Source organism: Microcaecilia unicolor, chromosome 3 (assembly GCF_901765095.1).
Source record: "Microcaecilia unicolor chromosome 3, aMicUni1.1, whole genome shotgun sequence".
Classification (NCBI taxonomy): Eukaryota; Metazoa; Chordata; class Amphibia; order Gymnophiona; family Siphonopidae; genus Microcaecilia; species Microcaecilia unicolor.
Genome location: NC_044033.1, coordinates 193452699 through 193467699, shown reverse-complemented (window position 1 = coordinate 193467699; position 15001 = coordinate 193452699). Strand labels below are relative to the sequence as shown.

The 15001-nt window shown below is 42.8% G+C and overlaps 1 protein-coding gene across 1 annotated transcript in view; it reads left to right on the top strand.

The window, feature by feature from the left end:
- The window catches only part of C3 (complement C3), a 102458-nt gene that overhangs the window by 80255 nt on the left and 7202 nt on the right, over nt 1–15001 (top strand). The window contains exons 30-37 of the mRNA XM_030196876.1: nt 636–794; nt 5597–5656; nt 6412–6508; nt 7541–7592; nt 9418–9505; nt 10903–10977; nt 11069–11174; nt 14861–14950. Coding sequence (XP_030052736.1) covers nt 636–794; nt 5597–5656; nt 6412–6508; nt 7541–7592; nt 9418–9505; nt 10903–10977; nt 11069–11174; nt 14861–14950 — 727 coding nt within the window. The remainder of the gene's footprint in view (nt 1–635; nt 795–5596; nt 5657–6411; nt 6509–7540; nt 7593–9417; nt 9506–10902; nt 10978–11068; nt 11175–14860; nt 14951–15001) is intronic.

Below are 15001 nucleotides of genomic sequence, written 5' to 3'. Positions count from 1 at the left end.
TAAAATGTATTGAATCTTTTTGGGATTTTGCCAGGTATTTGTGACCTGGATTGGCCACTGTTGGAAACAGGATGCCGAGCTTGATGGACCTTTGGTCTGTCCCAGTATGACAATACTTGTACTTATGAGAGAGAGAGAGACAGAGACTGAGTGGGAGTGAGTGTTTGTATATATAGAAAGGGGGGAGCAAATACTGAACAGGAGTCAGTGTGTCTTTATCTAGAGAGAGGAGGGAGCAGAGACCGAGCAGGAATGAGCATGTCTTTATGAAGAGAGAGAGGGAGGGAGTGTCTATAGAGAGGGGAGAACACAGAGATTGAGTGGTAGTGAGTATGTATGTGTGCATTTAGAGAGGTGGAGCAGAGAATGAGTGAATGGAGGGCAGAGGACAGTGAGTGAGTGGAGAGTGGTATATGCTGCGAATGAGAGGGGGAAGCCTCTTTGGGTGTGGTGAGAATCAGCCTAGGTCCTGGACTGACCGACTGCTGTTGAGCTGGAAGTGTATTTGCTATAACCTGCTGCATATTACACACATTTGGTCTACATATGAAAACCATGTGACCAACACATGCGCTGTATATGTGCCCTCCCTCTCCTCAAAACAATAACCTCCTGCCCTTTCTTTCCTGCCTTAGGCTACCATCATGGTATATCAGGCGCTGGCCCAGTACCTGATCGATGTGCCGATCCATGAGGATATCAACATGGACGTTTCTATAGAATTACCTGGACGCAGTGTACCCACCATATACCGAATTAACTTTGAGAATGCGCTGTTCTCGAGGACCGCGGAGGTAACTCTCTCTCCATGCTCGTACACACAGGGGGACTTTGCTCGGTATTTAAACCCTGTGGTGGGAGTTTGTTTAAAATCCCAGCCACTATATATATATATATATATATATATATATATATATATGTGTGTGTGTGTATTTATTTTACTGATCATGCTGTATTCCTTGCTAGCCAGGAAGTGATGTAACTCCCCACTGATCAAGAAATGATATCTGGGTTCTTCCAAGAAAGAATAGTTACTTGCCTGTAACGGTGGTTCTCCATGGACAGTAGATCATCTAGCCACACAGGTGACGTGTCACTCCGATGATGTCACCAACCCAGCCCTTCTAAAGCACAGAAAAACAGAGCTCTCTGCCTTTCTGCCACTAATAACCACCACATATACCATCTGCTCAGTCGTCCCGCCTTAGTTAATGAAAAAGCTGGCATCAATTCTGGGTGGGAGGGTGGGTCTGTGTGGAAAGATGATGTACTGTCCACGGAGAACCACCATTACAGGTAAGTAACTATTCTTTTTCCATGGACAGTGATCATCTAGCCACACAGGTGAAAGCTCTCAAGCTATAAGAGGGACCAGTCCATACGAAAATATCAACGTATGCGTATGCATGGTTAGTAAGACACTTCCTTGAAGTGGAGGAGGTGGTGAGTTGAAGCTTCCAATCAATAAAAATAAACATTTGTTGCAGAGTCTACTGAACTGGTATCCGCGATATAGTAGTGTTTTGCAAAAAAAAAAAAAAAATTCTGTTTACTTTAGGATAGTCTAGTGAAACCACGTTGTGGAAGAACTCTTGATCTTCATGTGTTAAGACATGGGATGTTTGAACAGGGTGATAGGGTCAGGGCAGCTTTAGCAGAAAAATGCAAGGCTCAGTCTATGAGGAGAAAAGATATCTTATGAAACAGGAGGTCAAAGGATGTAGTACAATCCAATTATAGATTATAAGGATCAATATAGAGTAAGATTTGAGGTCATGTGCTCCCCAAACCAACATTTGGGAAATGGACAGCATATTGGTAAAAGACAATGCTGGGGTAAGAAGGAATGAAACAGCAGCTGGATATAAGAAAAACTGTGGGTGCATGCAAACAAGCATCTTAATATGCCAAATGTATTTATATATTCTAAAATACAGCCGTGATTGAAGTATACAAAACAATGATATTGCACGTAGCTACTGTAGAACAGTTTCCCAGTCATATCTGTGAAATAGATAACTGTAGGAATAAGAAATACTGAGAAGGAAAATGAAGTTCAAAGCCGCGACTGAAGGTCATACTGTGGCCAGAAAGACGAAAAGGTGTCCTGAAAAACATTGAGTAAACTGTTGATGACTTATAGGATTATCAGCAGTGGTGTGCTGGAGCAGGCTCTCACAGGCTCGCAAGAGCCGGTTGTTAAGTTTTCAAGAATTTTGGGAGCCAGTTGTTAAAGTAGGGCCCTCCATGGCTACTTTAAGAACTGGCTTCCAAAATGTGGGCTTGGGCAACCTGCTGAATTATCTTTTACTTTGCTGGTGGGGATGCTGAGCCCTGCCAGCCAAGTAAATAGACTACTGCTGCTCCCCTCTGCTTGTTTCCAGCTCTGGGCAGCAGGCTGGGACTTCTCGAGCATGTGAGAGAAGTTCCAGCATGCTGCTCAGAGCAAGACGTTGGGAGTGGTGGCAGTCCATTTATTGGCTGCCAGCAAAGGTATGCCTAGCATGCCCGCACGAAGGGAAGGAGGAGAGAGAGACAAGTGTTGCTCCCCCACCCCACCCTGGCCACTCCTGGCCCTTCCAACTGCAGAGCTGGCTACGTCCAGTGAAAGAACCTGTTGTTAAAAATTTACCAGCACACCCCTGATTATCAGCCACGGAAATTTGGAATAGTGGAAGTAGATATCCACTCGTAGTGGAAATAGAAAGTACGATTGGAAAGACAAGTAACTTATTCAGTGTCTGAGAAAAATATACATGTGGTCAGATTCAGGCTGACGTGCCACATTTATTATTTATTTACCACCTTTTTGAAGGAATTCACTCAAGGCAGTGTACAGTAAGAACAGATCAAACATGAGCAATAGGCAATCACAGCAGTAAAAATATTCAAATAACAGTACAAAGTATGACATAGATGGGGCATAATCGAACGAAAACGTCTATCTCCATGGGCGTTTATCTCCGAGAACGGGTCCATGAAGGGGCGGACCGAACCGTATTTTTGAAAAAAATAGACGTCCATGTTTTATTCGACAATTTGTGAGCTGGGCATTTTTGTTTTTCAGCGATAATGGAAAATGAAAGCGCCCAGCTCAAAAACGAATAAATCCAAGGCATTTGTTCGTGGGAGGGGCCAGGATTCGTAGTGCACTGGTCCCCCTCACATGCCAGGACACCAACCGGGCACCCTAGGGGGCACTTTTACAAAAACAAAAAAAAAAAAGGTAAAAGAGCTCCCAGGTGCATAGCACCCTTCCCTTGTGTGTTGAGCCCCCCAAATCCCCCTCAAAACCCACTGCCCACAAGTCTACACCATTACTATAGCCCTAAGGGGTGAAGGGGGGCACCTACATGTGGGTACAGTGGGTTTGAGGGGGTTGGACGACTAAGCATTAAGCAGCACAATTGTAACAGGTGGGGGGGGGGGATGGGCCTGGGTCCACCTGCCTGAAGTCCACTGCACCCCCTAACAACTGCTCCAGGGACCTGCATACTGCTGCCAGGGAGGTGGGTATGACATTTGAGGGTAAAAATAAAAAGTTGTGAAACATCATTTTTTTGTGGTGGGAGGGGGTTAGTGACCACTGGGGGAGTCAGGGGAGGTCATCCCTGATTCCCTCTGGGGGTAATCTGGTCATTTAGGGCACTTTTTGGGGCCTTATTCGTGAAAAAACAGGGTCCAGGAAAAGTGCCCTAAATTCTAGCTACAAACGCATACTTTTTTTCCATTATCGGCGAAAGGCGCCCATCTCTGTTCGGGTGATAACCATGCCCCAGTCCCGCCTTTACCATGCCTCCGACACGCCCCCGTCAACTTTGTACGCTTCCGTGATGGAGTGCAGTTGAAAACGTCCAAGTTCGGCTTTCGATTATACCGCGTTATTCGTTTTTGTGAGATAAACGTCCATCTCCCGATTTAGGTCGACACTTGGGCGTTTTTCTCGTTCGATTATAAGCAGGATAGTATATTACTTGTTAACTAGCCCCAAGTTACAGACTATGCTATATAAGTTATGTGGTTACTTATGATTGTGATGTATGTAATGTGGGTGTTGGTATGTTGATTGGTCAGTGTTGGTTTGAATGCAGTAGTGTGGGCAGATATTAGTAGTGTAGTAGTATTTTAAATATTTTGGTTCATTGTGATAATAAAGGGATTTTTTCAGACATTGCACAGTTTTTTTTATAATAATGTGTATAGAGTTTGATAGTAGCAAAAAAGTATAAAGAAGGGTGAAAAAGGGTGAAATTTGAGTGAAAAGAAAGGCAGTAAAGAAAAAAAAAAGAGAGGAAAGAGCTATAAAGGAAAGACCAATATTTCAGAGGCAGATGTACTTAGGGAATGGAACAAGACAGGAGAAAAGACAAATGGACAGCAATCACTTGAAGGAGAATTAGCAGAGGATAGACAGGAAAGCAGAAAAGAGAAACTGAAACCAACATGATGGAAAAAGAAATTCCAGATAGCAAAGGTAGACAGAAGCATTTTCTTTTTAATGTATTAACTGAAATATGTTAACTTTGGGAAATGGACTTAGCAGATGTCTTTTTATTGTGATCACTAGAAAAGGAAATGCATTTCCTTTTTTTTATTTCATCAGTGTTGCAGTACATGCTGTTTAACTTCTTGGGGTTCCCAGTTCAATTTTTATCTACGTGTTTTTATTTCTAATTTGAGATCCCTTGTTCTGTAGTTGGTGAGGGTATGTGAATGGGATAGTACTGGCAGGTGGGGAGATCAGAGGGGAGGCCCTGGCCTTTATTTTGTGACCTGGGCCCTAGCATGTCTATTACCGGCCCTGACTCTTGCTGTAGCTGGTGGGGATCCCCAGGCATCGCCAGCTGAGGACTTCTTCCAGAGATGGCCAGAACTCTCTTCTACCAAGCTCTGCAGTTGGAAGCAGCGTTCCTGAGCCACTGCCAACTAAGCCTGTTTGAGGTGCTGGCATCGATGGCTCATGGATGTTTGTGCTGTCTGCCAAGCTTTGTAAAAGGAAGTTCTGGCCATCTTCGGAGGAAGTCCTCAGCGGACAGACCCTTGGGGATCCTCATTAGCTAAAGTATTTATATTTTGAGTTAGGAGGTGCCAGGGAAGGGGTAAAGAGTGGAGGAGGCTGACAGAAAATGTTGTGCCCACTCAGTTTGAGGTCAGGCCCACCCAAAATTGGCTGTCGGGCCACGCCACTTGTTTGATTATAGGGTGATCGTGACTGTAGTGTTTAATTATCAAAATCTTGAAGGGGGAGCCAACAGTCTGAAAGTTAACTGAGGGGGGGGGAGCATAAGGCTAAAGGTTAGCCCGGGGCACCCAGTACTCCTGCACTGGCCCTGCCAATAAGACAAAATTTTCTCTAAAATTGTAATTAGTACTAAATGTTCAGAGAGAACTAGAGTGTGGAGGGGGGACTGATCCTGGAGAATCGAGATGGGGGTCTCAGTCACTTAATGGTGCATGAGAACCTGATTAAGCACAGAATAAACCCCCTGGCTTCCTCCTGGGACTCTGTCAAAGCATTCTGCTTCTATTTGTTCACTTTTATCTTCAATGAATTGTCTTCTCTGTTTGGAGTCCAACCTCCTCTCTCTCTTTACAGACTAAACTGAACCAAGATTTTACCGTGAAGGCAAGTGGCACTGGAGAAGGAACACTAACGGTAAGGAAGAATTACTGTGTGCAGGAGAGAGAGAGAGAGAGAGAGCTCAGGGCTATTTAAGAGGGAGATTTCCTGTCTACCTCGAAGCGGGTTTTCCCACTCCATCTGCTCCCCAGGAAAAGATCAGGGACTGAAACAGGAAAATTATGAGAGTCTCAGATCCAGACAATGAACCATGTTGGCGATGGGTACAATGAAGGTGTTTTCTCAATAATGTGGGCTCAGCACCTACTGAGCTGGCTCTTACATCCAGGTTTGTCCACATCGATGTCCTTAAGGTGCCGTCCAGAAGTGGATGGACGTAGGAAGCACTAGGTTTTTCCTTGTGGGCAAAGATTGTGAGAGAGCACTAGGGAAGAGAACCCTCTGCCCAACAGCCCCCCCCCCCCCCACCAAATTCCATAGCCCTCCTGCTGCCACTGATTCTGTTTGAGATACAGCTGTGATCTGTGGTTGCAGTTGCTGTCGCTCAAGGCTAGGTGGGAAGGGGGCACCTGTGAGAATGAAAGGATTCCCTGGACAGCCTTGTGCCAAGGGTTATTGTGCTTCTGTGTCAGCTGGAAACTTGGGGAGGGGGGGGGGGACAGGATAAAGACACTGGACTCGATTTCTCCACCACTCTCTCCCTCCCTCCCTCCCCCTGAGGCAGTAAATCCTGCTCAGCAGACTGTGCCTTGAGTGCCTCATTTCCCAGGTTAAGATAGGTCCATATTGCAGATTTTCACTGACTTCTTTTTCTGTTCTTTTCTGTAAAGGTTGTGACGGTTTATAATGCTCTGCTGGCTGACAAGGAGAAGATGTGCAAGAACTTTGTTCTGAGCGTGTCGGTAACAGAAATAAAAGACCCTAGATGTAAGATGATGGTCTATTGCTTTGCATTAAAACTCTGTGAAAGATTTACAGAATATCATTCTTTCATGCTGCCAGTCGCTCTCCAGCTCTACAGAGAAACATGAACCCCCTCCCCCAGATGTTAAAGATCACCAATGTATGCCAGATCTGTTCCTGCAACATCCGTTTCAGAAGGAACGTAATGAATATTCAAAAGATCCACATAAACGAGCCCGGTTTGTTTGGGTTACCCTAAAAGCCCAACCTGTTACAGGGACTGAAGCAGACACATGTAAGAGAGTTAAACACCATATATGAAGCTTTCTGCACTTCATATGCGGGATTTGAACCTGTAACTCATTCAAGACACTTTCTCAATGAGTTTGTTGGCGTTATCATACACTAGTTACACCTCCATGCCATACTGTCCAGAGCTGCTCCGCTGCCAGCTGCTAATGGATACAGTGACCCCTGTGGACAGGTTGGAAAAGCAACATATTTTCTTCCCCGAATTGTAAAGGTTTTATATATGTTATAAGGAAGGAGCAGATTCCACCACTTTTCACCCTGCTGTAGTTACGGCCAGTAATTGACACATTTCCTTTCCGAGATTAAGTTCTTCTCCTGGAGTCAGATCATTTCTGTGTACTTTTGTTTTACTTGTACAGAAGATTTAAACAACACTTTGATGCTTTATTCTCTTATTGAGTACTTACAATCTGGAAAGGTCTTGTAGGCAAATACAAGTTGAGCAGAATTACATGAGGTTTCGAAGGAAACAAAACTTTTCTTTTTGGAAAATGTTAGTGTAATATGCGATTTGAGTATGTAATTCCTCATTAAGTGATGAGTAATCTTATAATGTTAACCGTCTTGAACCTCCCGCTGGGAAAAGTGCAGTCTACAAATTATAGAATAGAATGATTTTCATGCTTTGCGTTTCATCATATCAAAGAAAAACATGCATGTATCATCTTGTTCCTTGACACGTTATGTTCACTCCTCTATGCCCTGCTTGGCATGAAATCTTCTTATGTTCTTTTTCAATTTTAGTTAAAAAGGCAGAGAAAAATCTACATTCCGTTTTCCTGGAAGTCTGCACAAGGTCAGTTCTCTCACGTCTACTTTCTTCCCTCCCTGTGTGGAGCCAGTGTTGGACACACCGGGGACCCTGAAGCCCACCTTCAGCCTCGGGCAGGCATGGAGCCCCCTCCAGCCTAAGGGCCGGGGCATTTGCCATGGGTTCCCTCTGTCTCTTCCCTAAGCCACCCCTGTGATACTCTGTTATAACAAAGTAAATTAAATGGCAGATAAAGACCTGCATGATCTATCCCATCTGTCCACACTCCCCCGTGCCCAAATCTGACAAAATGTAGCACAGTTTAAAGTACATAAGTATTGCCATACTGGGACTGACCGAAGGTCCATCAAGCCCAGCATCCTGTTTCCAACAGTAGCCAATCCAGGTCACAAGTACCTGGCAAGATCCCATAACAGTACATTTTATGCTGCTTATCCTAGAAATAAGCAGTGGATTTTTCCAAAGTCCATTTTAACAATAGCTTATGGACTTTGCTTTTAGGAAGCTAGCCAAACATTTTTTTAAACCCCGCTAAACTAACTGCTTTTAGCACATTCTCTGGCAACAAATTCCAGAGTTTAATTACACATTGAATGAAGAAAAATTTTCTCCGATTCATTTTAAATTTAAGCTTGGATCAGTAGCAGAGTCAATACAGGAGAACTAGAAAAGGACTTGGACCTGCCCTTTTAAAAATTGCCAGAGTCTGAGGCGTATTTTGAAAGCACTTAGACTTACAAAATTCTATAGTAAACCTATGGAACTTTGCAAGTCTAAGTGCTTTGAAAATGAGCTCCTCTGTCTATTTAGATTTGTGGTGCTTTAATGAAAATAGCTCCCCTGCCTGTGATTGATCTACCGCCATAAAAATAAATAAATAACTTTCAGCTTTTGGTACATAGTATCATTAGAAAAACAGCCTTGTCCTCTACTTGGCAATAGCCAGGGGTGAGCTCTGGTAGTTCACAGCTGCCCTGCAAGGGTCTTTGGCTAAGAAATTCAAACAAATAGTTTGTTACCATTTTCTTTCATTATTGTGAGAGTCCAAGCAGAATTTGTTTCTTCCCAATGCACATAATTAATCTTCTTGCTGCTTGAATATTCATTATCATAGCACAGCTGTTTTAACTTACTAAACCAAGCATTATGACCATCATTCAATGCTATAACTGTGGTGCCGTAGTCTTAAGGCAGACCATCTGGAGGGTTAGAACTGGCCCCATCTGTCTCCAACTCTCTACTGTGAAAGAGAAGCTCGCCAAACTCAAACAGGAATTGGCTTCAGTTTAAAGGAGTTTCCATGGCTATACAGCATGGAGATAAATTTACCCACCCTGCCACAGAAAATACAACAACCCACGATGAGTTACACCCAAAAGATATAGTGAATGCAAAAAAAGTGCTGAAATTCAAAAAGAAGTGGGATATTCACAGTGGATTCCTAAAGGCAGGAGGATGGAAATCAATATACTTATGTTACAAAATTTCCTCCTAGTTTGCTGACCATAAGGCTTAGAGGGATATAAACCTTCATAAAGTGGCATCTACAATCCCAAAGACCTGGAGCGACAGTTGCAATCCTAAACAAGGGCAAGGAGGGGTGTAACCTGAATGGATCAGCAGCTACAACCAGAAATGAAGGAACAGAAGGATGTAGCCTGCATGGAGCCAACAGTTCCACCCCTAAACAAAGGCATAGAGGGATGTAACCTAGCCACCTTCCTGGGCAGACTAGATGCCCCACACTGGTCTTTATCTCAATCGTTTACTGTGTTACTATATATCTGATATAATTCTGCTTACCCTCAGCGTCTGATGAAAGACATTTTTTATGCTCTTCCTTGTCTAGGTTTATTGGAGAGGTCGACTCCACTATGGCAATCCTGGACATTTCCATGATGACTGGTTTCTACCCAGATCAAGAAGATCTTGACAGGGTATCGTGGTGGTATTATTAATTTCATCATACAGCTGACACTTCAGGATCACCACTGCACGCTGGACCATGTGGTTTCTACTTTTCCTAAGGAAATCAGAGCTACAATTCCCAGCATGCAATGGAGAAAAAGCCAGGTCTTGATGAACTGTTGTGGGATAACCTGGGTGAGATGGAGAAATAGCTTAGCGGTTACTGCTGCGGACTTTGATCCTGGGGAACTGGGTTTGATTCCTACTGCAGCTCCTTCTGACTCTGGGCAAGTCACTTAACCCTCCATTGCCCCAGGTACAAATAAGTACCTGTATATACCATGTAAACCGCTTTGAATGTAGTTGTAGTGTATCAAGTCCCATTTCCCTTTCCCTATTTGAGATTCTATATGGAATGTTGCTACTAGTTGAGATTCTGTGTGGAATGTTGCTACTATTTGAGATTCTGTTGCTACTAGTTGAGATTCTACTTGGAATGTTGCTACTATTTGAGATTCTGTTGCTACTATTTGAGATTCTATGTGGAATGTTGCTACTATTTGAGATTCTGTTGCTACTATTTTAGATTCTATGTGGAATGTTGCTACTATTTGAGTTTCTGTTGCTACTATTTGAGATTCTAAATGGAATGTTGCTGTTATTTGAGATTCTGTTGCTACTATTTGAGATTCTACATGGAATGTTGCTAGTGGAGGAGTAGCCTAGTGGTTAGTACAGCGGACTATGATCCTGGGGAACTGGGTTTGATTCCCACTGCAGCTCTTTGTGACTCTGGACAAGTCACTTAACCCTCCATTGCCCCAGGTACAAATAAGGATCTGTTTATACTATATAAACCACTTTGATTGTAACCACAGAAAGGTGGTATATCAAGTCCCCTTTCTCTTTCCCTATTTGAAATTCTACATGGACTGTTGCTAGTGGAGGAGTAGCCTAGTGGTTAGTGCAGCGGCCTTTGATCCTGGGGAACTGGGCTTGATCCCCACTGCAGCTCCTTGTGACTCTGGACAAGTCACTTAACCCTCCATTGCCCCAGGTACAAATAAGGACCTGTATATATTATGTAAACTGCTTTGAATGTAGTTGCAAAAACCACAGCAAGGTGGTATATCAAGTCCCGTTTCCCTTTCCCTTTAGCTATGCACGTTAAGAGTAGCTACAAACAAATGCTAAGTAGCCAGGCAGTCACATGTCGTAGAAAAACTATATTAATAACAATGCACACTTTGGCCATAAAGTGAAGCCTTGATCAGGACTTGTGGCACTGAAAAGGACGCTTCATTTAGTCACAGCTGCAGCTGAACATTGCATTGACTCGCTTGTATTTCTCTGGTGCTGGGGTTCTGAATATTCTTATGATAGGACTATGATGACAGGTGACTAACAAACCTTGTTTTATATCCAGCTGGCCAATGGAGTGGACAAATTCATTTCCAGATCTGAAATCGACAAAGGGAACCTCATCATCTACTTGGACAAGGTGAAGTCTCTTGGTGTTTTGTGCACTGGTAAAGGGCTGGGAGCTTGTCGTGTTCTCTTATTTCATCCACCATACCCCTCTTTTCTTGCAGGTGTCTCACACCGAAGATGAGTGTCTGAAGTTTAGAGCGCACCAGTTCTTTGAAGTTGGTCTGATTCAGCCAGCAGCAGTCAAGGTCTACGAATATTATCGTTTAGGTAACAGAAAATGCATTTTCATCCACTCTTGAAATGAGAGAATTCAACTGATCATGCCAATGAGATCCAAATTCCACTAAGCCACTTGGTGGTTCCACACAGACTGGGACTTATTTCTAGGCCTGGTCTGATAGGGAGAAACTCCACACCTGTATGTGAAACTTCACAGGCAGGTTTGCTGCCCCAACACAAACTTGTCCCTAGGATTTCCTACTTTAAAAGCAGTTAAAAGTTCTGTATACAGAAATATCGGATCTTCTGATAACTATTTGGTTGACACATGATGGATGTAAGGCATAATCCTTATAATAACCAAATCGAAGTACAAGACGCCAAAGAGGCGCCCTGGTAGGTGAAGGGTCATCAGAACGAAGACCCTTTGCAGTAGCTTATCCTGAAGAGGTTTAAGCTTTAGGTAAAAGGGCTTTTTGGGTACTGATGATGGTAATTTGCCAAGTACTTGGATGATGACACTTGCTTCTATGGATGGTACAACACAGTTTTTCACCAGGCCCTGTTGATGTGTACAGTGAGGGTATCTATAGTAGGCATCGGAGGTCAGGGAGGGGGTTGGGAGTTGGGAAGAAATGTAAAAATGTATGAGGACACAGATACAACATAGATAATCTGTAATCCATGGTTTGTTTTGTGATTTTGTTCAATGTGTTGTGATGGTCAATAAGAGATTTAAACATAAAAGCAGTTAAAATAGCCTGAGTTATAAAACCAGCTGGCTGTATGTAGTTGATCACTAAAATCGTTCGTAGTACCTGAAGATTGGAGGGTGGCCAACGTAGCACCAATTTTTAAAAAAGGTTTCCACACTGATTTTTAAAAGGGTTCCAGTGTGATCTGGGAAATTACGGACAAGTAAGCCTGACATCAGTGCCGGGCAAAATAGTGGAAACTATTATAAAGAATAAAATGACGGAACACACAGACAAACATGGTTTAATGGGACAGAGTCAGTGTGCGTTCGGCCAAGGGAAGTCTTGTCTCACCAATTTGCTTCATTTCTTTGAAGGTGTAAATAAACATGTGGATAAAAGTGAGCCGGTTGATGTAGTGTATCTGGATTTGCAGAAAAAATTAGAGAGTCTTGGAATAGAAGACATCCTTCTGTGGATTAGGAATTGGTTATTGGCAATTTCAATGAAGGAGGGTAAATTGGCATTTCAATGAAGGAGGGTAAATAGTGGAGTGCCGCAGGGATCTGTACTGGGACCAGTGCTATTTAACATTGTTAAATGATCTGGAAAATCTGAGCAAGTGAGGTGATTAAATTTGCAGATGACACAAAACTGATGCGGATTGTGAAAAATTGCAAGAAGACCTTAGGAAATTGGAACACTGGGCATCCAAATGGCAGATGATGTTGACAAATAGAAAGTGAGGCACATTGGAAAGAATAATCCAAATCATAATTACCTGATGCTAGGATCCAACTTGGGGGTCAGCACCCAAGAAAAAGATCTAGGTGTCATTGTAGACAATACGCTGAAATCTTCTGCCCAGTGTGCAGCAATGGCCTTAAAAGCAAACAGGATGCTAGAAATTATTAGGAAAGAGATGGTGAATAAGACCGAGAATACTGTAATGCCTCTATCGGTCTATGGTTAGAAAAGATTCAAAGGAGAGTGACCAAAATGATAAAGGGGATGGAACGCCTGTCAAAGGCTAAAGAGTTTAGGGCTCTTCAGCTTGGAAAAGAGACTGATGAGGGGAGATATGATTAAGGTCTACAAAATCCTGAGTGGTGTAGAACAAATAGGAGTGAATCGACTTTTTTACTCTTTCAAAAAGTACAAAGACCAGGGGACACTCAATAAAATTGCATGGAAATACTTTTAAAACAAATAGGAGGAAATATTTTTTTCACTCGAAGAATAGTTAAGCTCTGGAACTCGTTGCCGGGGATGTGATAACAGCGGTTAACGTGTCTGACTTTAAAAAAGGTTTGGACAAGTTTCTGGAGGAAGAGTCCATACTCGGTTATTGAGATGGACATGGGGGAAGCTACTGCTTGCCCTGGGATTGGTTGCATGGAATGTTGCTATTGTTTGAGATTCTATATGGAATATTGTTACTCTTTAGGATTCCAGAATCTTGCTACTCTTCGGGATTCTGAATGGAATGTTGCTACTCTTTGGGGTTCTATGTGGAATGTTGCTAGTCTTGGGTTTCTGTCAGGTACTTGTGACCTGAATTGGCCATTGTTGGAAAAAGGATACTGAGCTAAATGGACCATTGATCTGACCCAGTATGGTTATTCTTATGAGGGACACTTTTCACACTCATAGTCCTTAGCTATCTGACTAAATGTCTTTGACTTCTTTTAAAGCAGATTTAATTGATGCTTCATTGTGTCCCATGAGGTCAGCTTATGGGGTATTAACCCCCCATACTGTACAAGTTCTTTGTCTCAGCCAAACTCCAAGAAGGGACTGTGCTCAGCTCATGGCTCAGATACACCAGTTGGTTGAAAGAGCCTGAGGACTTTAACCTAACCTTGCACTAAAAAAGTATATTAAGATAGATTTGACTTTATCTTTCAGCCCTGCCATATGGACCCAGTACCCACCTGCTGTTGTTTTTTCCACGTATAATAATGTAAATGCAATTAACTGGTATGTGTGTACTTGGACGTAAGGAGGTCTCTTGGAGTCTCTTCCTCCTCCTAGTGTAGCTAGATGTATATATATTGAGGAGCCTTGCACAGACTTTTAGTTGAATTAAGTCTGGGCAGTTTCCAGCCTGCTTTTACCTGGGTAAATTATCACTTGCTTGCTGAATGGCTTTTCAAAATTACCCTTGTGGTGGTGGTGGTGGCATATAGGCGAGTTACCCATGTTTGTTTATTTATTTATTAGGATTTATTTACCGCCTTTTTGAAGGAATTCACTCAAGGCAGTGTACAATAAGAATAGATCAAACATGAGCAATAGACAATTACAGCAGTAAAAATATTCAAATAACAATACAAAGTATGACATACAAGCTCATTTTCAAAGCACTTAGCCTCCCAAAGTTCCATAGAAACCTATGGAACTTAGCCTCCCAAAGTGCTTTGAAAATATGCCTCTTTAAAGTATACTACTTACAATGTCAACACAAAATGTAATAGAATATTTTAATTGATAGTGAAGGGTATAAGCAAAGATGGAATGTGTAGATAGGTAAGAAAGTTACACATGAGGTCAGAGAAATGGTTAAACATTATCTCAGCTAGGGTAGGAGCAGATAAACTTTGCCCTCCATGGATAAAAATAACTGGGGGTACATTTACCCTTGCCAGAAAAGGGTAAAACCTCAAGCGGGGAAGAACCACAGTCTGAAGAAAATGGCTGGGATTTTATTTTGAAGTCCCTGTAAGGGATTTTTGATGCAGACTTTCCTCCTGCTACTCTTCTCAAGATAATTATGGTACCACCGGCTTCTGAATTTTCTAAGACTCTTTCTGCTGGCAGGCCTCACAAAAGTTTGAAAACCAACTAGCGCAGTGAAGTGTTCTTCCTTCACACCTCCAGCAGAGGGAGCCTGTATATAATGCACATTAAATACCCTGGGTTGGAGAGGGTGAGGGAGAAGATGAAATAACTGGGTGGGTGGGGGGAGACGAAAAGAGAGCCTTTTGGGGACTTTTGAGCTTGAATTAAAATTTACCTCTCTCCTGGTTTTCTCCTCAGAAAACAGTTGTACAAAATTTTACCATCCGTCTAAAGAAAGTGGACTGCTAAGTAAAATCTGCCAGGGGGATGTGTGCCGATGTGCTGAAGGTACAGTGAGGAAGCCGAAACATGTTTATTCCCCTGCTTGTCTGTCGCTTC